Source organism: Vitis riparia, chromosome 10 (genome assembly GCF_004353265.1).
Source record: "Vitis riparia cultivar Riparia Gloire de Montpellier isolate 1030 chromosome 10, EGFV_Vit.rip_1.0, whole genome shotgun sequence".
Lineage (NCBI taxonomy): Eukaryota > Viridiplantae > Streptophyta > Magnoliopsida > Vitales > Vitaceae > Vitis > Vitis riparia.
Genome location: NC_048440.1, coordinates 1,693,826 through 1,701,513, shown reverse-complemented (window position 1 = coordinate 1,701,513; position 7,688 = coordinate 1,693,826). Strand labels below are relative to the sequence as shown.

Here is a 7,688-nt window from a genome sequence, read left to right as displayed (position 1 = left end):
TCTTAAGAGGTTGATAGCATATACCTTGATAGATTATGGACACCAAATCATAAGGAGTTTGCATGTAGTGAATAGTAGGTCATAAACTCAAAGTATATCTCAATGTAATTTCATAGCATATTGAGTGTAGTTGATTTTTTGTAGTAGGATGTTGAATCAACTTCAAAATTAGATTTTGAAGATTTAGTATTTTCTCGTGGGTCTTAGTGGTTTCCGTTTGAGCTCATGATTTATGGTGGCATGGTTTTTAGGGTATTTTTTAGTTTCTAAAGTGGGTTAATTAATTGGAGTTCAATAGGGCTAATAAATTAATTAGGAACCAAGTAAGCTTGATTAAATGGCCTAAGCCCAAGTTGGGCTCAAGTCACTTAATCCCACAAAGAAGCCTATATAAACCTCCTCAAGGGTTTAGGAGTTCAATTTGTATGCTCTTCACTTTGAGATTTCAGACAAAAACCGCAGCCTCTCCCTTTAAGAGAATACCACCCTTTTCTCAAGCCTAAATCCATGAGAGTGAGTGATCAAGAGAAAGGCTACTTGGTTAGCGAGGCTTGTGATTCACTCTATACAACTTCATTGAATTGGAATTAATTTTGGAACATCTAGATCTAAGGTAAAACATCTCTAATCTCTTTATCTAAGTTTTTAAATACCTATTGTTTTTTATGTTGTTAGATTTAGAGAGCTCTAGGAATAGATTGCAACCACCCTAAAAGATCCAGGGTTAGGAACAGAGATATCCAAGTTTCCCTATAATACTTAGACTTATAAACAAAATTATTGAATAAGTCATATTCGTATTATGTAGGTTGACAAAAAAAAATAACTTGTTTATTAAACGAGTCATACATATCAATAAAATTTGTCCAAATATAATTATACTCAACACAAATTCATAAAAAATGTGTTAGGAGTGAGTCGTGTTAGGAGTGAGTCATGTTAGGGAATCATATCAAGTTTTTTGTCACCCACAACCAAAACTCTCATAACCTTTAATGGAAAAGTATAGTGGGTGAAATGAAAAGAAGTGATAATGTCGAACACAAAAAACCAACATAGCGTCACATGTAGAAATTTGAAGTTACTAAGCTTATATTTAAATCTTTTTATTTAAATACAAACATCTAACTCATTTGACATTATTTTGCTTATTAGGATACAAGCAATAACTTTGACATTATTTTGCTTACTAGGATACAAGCAATAACTTTCATATGAAATATGATAACTCATGTAAAATGTATAAATTCTACTTATGTCTTTAAAATTATTTTAAATTTTGATACCAAAATTTTAAGATTTTTATGAATCATTGTCAGTTTAAAATAAGTATTAAAGTGTTTTTACATATCACGTAAAACTTACTATTATTTAAAAAAAAATAGAAAATAAAAAATGTAGTTAAATCACACCTATTTATATTAAAGTGTTTTTACATATCACATAAAACTTACTATTATTTAAAAAAAAAATAGAAAATAAAAAATATATTTAAATCACACCTATTTATTTAATTTTTTTAATTATACTAAAAATATTTTTAATTGTTATTATTTTTAAATATATAACGCTAATAAATTTATATGAGTGAAACTATTCATAAATGAATCATTTTAGTTTGATTAAGTGGGTGTTTGGTAAACCAACTAACTAATAACTTGAAGTGATTTAATAACTTAATTTAAATTATTAAGTAAATTAAGTATGTTTGGTAAAATAACTTAATGTGATTACTTAAAGTCAAAAACAATTCTAAGTAATAAGTACACCACATTTTCATTTTATCTTCTTATCTATATTTACCTTAATTAATTCCACGATTTCTTTTGTTATTCCACAACCTCTATTGTTACTTGACCTCTAGTTATAATTTATGAGGATAAATATATCAATTTAATAAATTAGAGTAAACTTTAAGTTAATTTTATTAAACAACATTAATACTTAAAAAATGAATTAAGTAATAAGTTTTAAAGCAACAACTTAAGAATAATTTAACTTAATTTCAACTTAAGTCATTAATTAATAAGTATTAAATTTTATCAAACACCCTGAAGCAAATGGATTACATGAGTTCAATAATCAAACTGAAACACAATCTATTCATTAAGTGGATTACATAAGTAAATCATTACAACATTGCTTCCCTTATTTGTTCACATGACTTCGTACAAAAAAAAAAAGTGCTTCCCTTTCTGCAAGGGAACATGGCTCTTTATACAGGGAGAATAGCTTGGCAAGAAAACAAAATGATACACCAAAGGCATTTCAGCATTATCGTGAAGTTAAGTTTGCTCAGGAGCCAGAATTTCAAAGCCAATTTAAATCAATAGTCTCTTCGGGTATTGTTATCTTCAAATTGGTGAAATGGTGCTCTTCCCACAGCTCGGCCGTCTCTGTGTCACAGATTACTTTCTTCAACTGCTTCAGATCCATGATTGATGGTGGCAGCTCTCTCAAACCTGAGCACCTTCTCATGTAGAGCTTTCTCAAGCTACACAACTTACCCATTTGTTTTGGCAGTTTCGCCATCCGAAGACAACCAGTAATATCAAGAACAGTCAACTTGTGGAGGCCTCCGATTGAGTCTGGCAATCCCAATAGTTTTGTGCAAGCATGAAGCCTCAGCACTTCAAGATTTTCCAGCCTCCCGATTCCTCCTGGCAGTGCAGATAGCTTATGGCAGTTGGAGATGCTGAGCTTCTTTAGGTGGACTAAATCACAGAGCTCCTCAGGTAATCCCACCAGGTCATTGCAGTAGTTGATATTTATTTCCATAAGATTCGGCAACATGTTGGAAATCTGGATGGCACAACTGTTGAAAGCCTGATTGATCTTACACATAACCAAGGATATTTTCTCCACATTCTTTAACTCTACCATGGTGTTGCAGAGGGTTGGTATTGAAACCTGCTCTAACCTGATTCTCTTTAGACGGGATAAAGAACCGAGGACTGAAAAATTAATCAGCTCAGCAGCACTGGAACCATAATTTGTTACTATTAAGACCTTCAAATTATCCATTTGCTTCATGAACTTAGGGAATGTGTAGTTTTCCGTTGCCTGAAAGTTGAGTATCAGAACCTCCACTTCAGGCACTTGCATGTTGCACCAGCTTGAGGAGAACATTTGGTCTACAGAAGTATCCTATAAGATGTGAGGGGATAGGGAGGACAAAGAATAGCAGCAAATTAGTGGGTTGCATTCTAAGAGAGAGCAAACCTGTGGAGATTGACAGAAGCCGAGCCTTAAAGCAGGGTTGTTTTTCTTCAGTCCACCACTCAGGGAGCTTATTTCCACTCAAGTCAAGGATTAGTCTTTCCATAGGTTCCTGGCTGCTCTGATGTATGGCTAGGTCTCTGAGAAGGTCATGCTGCAAGACAAAGGCCTCGTCATAGTAGCCATCAACCTCAGATGCATCTTTCCTGGGGAGCAGGCAGAAACTATTTGCTCAGGGAGAGGTTGTGCCAGAATTTCTAAAATAATTGACCTTATGTGTGAATGTTTAATTAAAAGTTCAGCTATCAGAAATCAAATAAGCTATAGAGTGTCATGCATCATAATAAACTTTTGATTAATCTAGAAGACTAAATATTATAGAATCACGTATACAATATCAATAGTAAAAATTGCTGTGAATAGCAAACAAGAATATATAAGAACACAGTGAGAAAAAGGTAGTCTCTTTAAAGACAACAAGAAGACTCCACACCTTGTGACTACCAGTTTGAGCAGATTCTGTAAGGAGAGTTTATGAAGGTTGGAAATAGCCTGCACACCATTTTTATCGAGTTTGTACAATTCTGCCCACATATCTATAAGAGTAGTGACAGGTATTTTTTGGTCTTCAGGAAATGAACCCAGGTCCATAAAGCACTCCTTCTGCTTACCATCCAAGGAAGTTAAGCTAAGTTGGAGGCAATCAAGAACAAGTTTCCCTGCAGAATCAAAAATGGATTGACCTTCGGACAATTCCATCAGTCTGCTTTTCCAGATCTCTACTGGTTGCCCACAGAGTGATCCGCCAATGACTTGGAGGGCCAGAGGGAATCCCCCGCACCTTTTCACAATCTGCAAATTCAAATCCACCAAATAAATCAGCTATACTTTAAAGTAATAGGAGTAGTTTCTAACATTCACTCAAATGATCAAGAAATCACCTCATTCACAAGTTCTTCATCAAAATCTTCATCTGGCATGAAATCCCCATTTGTCAGGAATGCTGAGTGCCGAAAAAGCTTCATGGCATCTTTATCATTCAACAATTCCAGTTTGTAGGTAGAGCCAAATCTTGGAAATTCATATCTTGATGTAACCAGAATCTTGTATTCTGGTATTTTAAATGCAAACTTCTGAAGAGGGAATTCAGGTTCCTTCCAAACATCATCGAGGACCAACAGTATAGGAGCTTTTCTTGCTTGGCTTTTCAGCAGTTGTTCCAACTGGTTGATTGCATCTTCATCAGTTTGAAACTCAGGCACCCGGAAACCATTATGTTCAAATAGTTTCCGTACTATGAGTTTTAGGTTGTGCACCTTGGACACGGTGACATAGAAGATGTTGTCCTTAAATTTTTCTGTTCAAACAACATGGAAGAAGGTAACCATTGGAAGGATATTTGGAGATTTGTGATATGGTATACAAAAGTAGCAAAATTGAGCAAAGTAATCAGTTCTATGTAATTTGTCACGAGATGATCCTTGGCCTAAAAATGAATTTTGCTTGATAATTTCATGTCTATACCCCAACTTGGTTTGATTATTGCACCTTATAGTTAGCTCTCTCAAACACAAAACTCCTAACCCTACATCAAAGTTTCTGCCAAGTTTGAAGGAATGAAAATGGAGAGACAAAAACAAAAGCAAAGAAAAAGGTAAGGAATTATCTGATTGTCAACAGAAAAGCCACCAAAAAAAAATAATAATAATGTCAAGGAATGCATTTTCCTCAAACTTTCCCGTCTTTGTCTTAGGAAAATTGGAGAGAAAATTTTTTTTAACGTTTTCCCTTCTTTTTTTTTTCTTTTTTTTGATATTTTTCCATAGTTTCCAGAGAAAATCATTTTTATTATGAAACATAGCAGAAGTGTATTAAGAAAATCTTTTGATTTCCAAAAGGAAAATTTTGGAAGTACCAAACCAACATTCATCTAACTTTGAATGTCAACCGTTGATAGTGCATCGTGAAGTATGGGCCATTGAATAATCTTTTGATTTCCAAAAGGAAAATTTTAAAAGTACTGAATCAATATTTATCGAATTTTTAATGTCAACAGTTGATAGCACATCATGGAGTATGGGCCACTAAATAAAGGTACAAAGGATAAGAGCAAGCTACGATGGATGAAGCCAGGGTTAAAAAGGATGAGACTAAGTTACAAAACAATGAGACAATCAAATACAAATCAAAAGAAGAGAGGCTTGGTGGAAAACAAACAGATAGTGGATAGAGAGCAGGTATGCAACCTAGGCGGGTTTATCAGGTTGATAGCTAACCCGAGCTCAACCTAAATTAAAAAACAATCAATCTAAGCGCAATCCAATTTGACCTCTAATCCGAAGTATTCAACCCAACCTCAATCCAACCCCATTTCTCCAAACTCATGTTGAGATCAGGTTGGTCAAGTTGAGATCAAATTGATCAGGTTGCATAATTTAAAATTTATCCATAATATTATTTACAAAATCTTTAAAATTTTAAGATAACAAAAAAAATAAAAATAAACTTATATACTTTAAAAATATAATATAATTTGATGTCTTTTTTTAAAATCTAAAAAAATAAATATCATTATATAAAATAGTATAAATTATAAATATTATAAAAATGGCATTAAGACTAGGGTTGTGTGAATCTTCACTCTAACCCTATCTAAATTGAACTCGAGTAAGAAAAAATCTAATTTAACCTCAACCTGATTAATAAAAATGATTGCCAAATTCTGTCCGAATCTCTAGCCCAACCCGCCAAAGTTGACCCGTGTGAATGAGAGACTGGTGGAAACCAACGAGTCCCGAGGACAGCAATGAGACTCAAGATGCAGGATTGATGGTGTTTTTTCTTTGTGCGACTCCCTACTGTATCAGGATCCTTCCCTAAATTACTAACAGAGAAAAGAAGAGAAGAGAAGAGAAGATACCTTTAACATCCGGGTCTTGACAAAGTTTTTGAACCAGTGTGGTCTTCCCACATCCTCCAGGTGCCGATACCACAATCACTGATGTATCATCCTTGAACAGCCGCTTTTTCACTTCTTTCAGAGGCACATCCAGTCCCACCATAAAATCAGGGGGGTCAGGGGCATTGCAAGGATCCAAGTATCCAATCTCACCAGAAACCCGACTACCTCCCGAACCCAAATACCCCATTTGACCAGAAACCCCACCAGTTCCAGATCTGAATTGAGATTGCAGATGGGCCAAAATCTCCATGTTGGTCATCAATTGTTGCAGCGGCATATGGAACCGGAAGAAGCGAAGAAGAGACTCGTAAAAGGCAGTAAGCTTATTGGCGTATTTCCAGCGATTGGGCATCCACCAATTGAGCTTAGAGCATTTTTGAATAAGCTTCTCGCCTTCATCAAACAGTTGGATTAAGTTCTCACTTTCCTCCTTTGGACGATCCAACTCTGCGCTCAATTTTTTGATCTGACGGACGGTCGGCCCTATGAGTTTGATAATGGACTTGACTCGTTGTAAGATGTCACCGAACGCAGCTTGCTTCTTTCCTCCATCCACAATGGGTTTTATCAATTCTCCTATAACTTTGTCCAGCACCACCCCTCCGATAGTTTCCAAAGCCATCAATCTCTAATCTCCAAAATCAGGACTGTTCTCTCTGCTTGCCCAGAATACGTTGAAAACAAAAAGGGAATCAAGAATTGCGCTCAGCTGAAATGCGGTTTTAGGTTTCCAGAAACAAGACACCCCCAACCATAAAGATTAAAAATCCAAGTTTCCTTTCCTTGTCCTGGGTTTCTCACCACGCAAACAGATATTGAGATGGTGGATCATAGAAGACCCATTTGAAGCTTTGGTTTATTCTCGTTCTCAAGAAATCTAATTCCAAGTTTAGCTTCAGGTTTGAAGGATTTGAAGGATTGAGAGAGGTAGACAAACCACTAGAGAATGAAATATTTAATTAAAGCAATAAAATAACACCCACATTTGTAATATATGTAATCTCACTTTGATAATTTTATCTTCATTGTCTTATTCACAACAACTACGAAAATTTGGTTAAATATAGGCGATATATATCGTGTATGGGAAGGCATAGAAACAATATCGGTGGGTGATATATTGAGGAGACGATATTTTAAAAAAAAAAAAAAAAAATCATCAAAAACCTTTGATAAAAATTAAGAATTTGTTGAAGGGTATTTTTGTCCAAAATATTATATTTTATATTTTGAAATGAGGGAATTCATTCTTTTCTGAATTCGATTTTTAATGTTCATTTTAACCAAATAACCCAAGATAGTAAATATTAAATTAGAATTTATGGACCTTTTGTAAAATAATGCTCCCTATGCTCAAAAATTGTTTTGATTAATTCTTAAAATTTATATTATTAATCATATTTTTGACTTGTATTTTACTTTTTGTTAATAAAATCAGAAAAATTATTTTCTAAAAAGGTAATTTTATAATATGTGAATTGAATCTTTCTTTATATTAACATAATAA

The 7,688-nt window shown here is 34.2% G+C and overlaps 1 protein-coding gene across 1 annotated transcript; it reads right to left on the bottom strand.

Moving 5' to 3' along the window:
• Window positions 1-2,074: 2,074 nt before the first annotated feature.
• On the bottom strand, window positions 2,075-7,130 carry LOC117923978 (probable disease resistance protein At5g66900). The gene is made up of 5 exons (XM_034842509.1): window positions 6,140-7,130; window positions 4,161-4,576; window positions 3,713-4,071; window positions 3,223-3,425; window positions 2,075-3,134 (listed from the first exon to the last, which is right to left on the bottom strand). Exons 1-5 carry the CDS (start codon window positions 6,801-6,803, stop codon window positions 2,311-2,313), a joined length of 2,466 nt encoding a protein of 821 aa, XP_034698400.1. The 5' UTR covers window positions 6,804-7,130; the 3' UTR covers window positions 2,075-2,310.
• Between the last annotated feature and the right edge of the window lie 558 nt (window positions 7,131-7,688).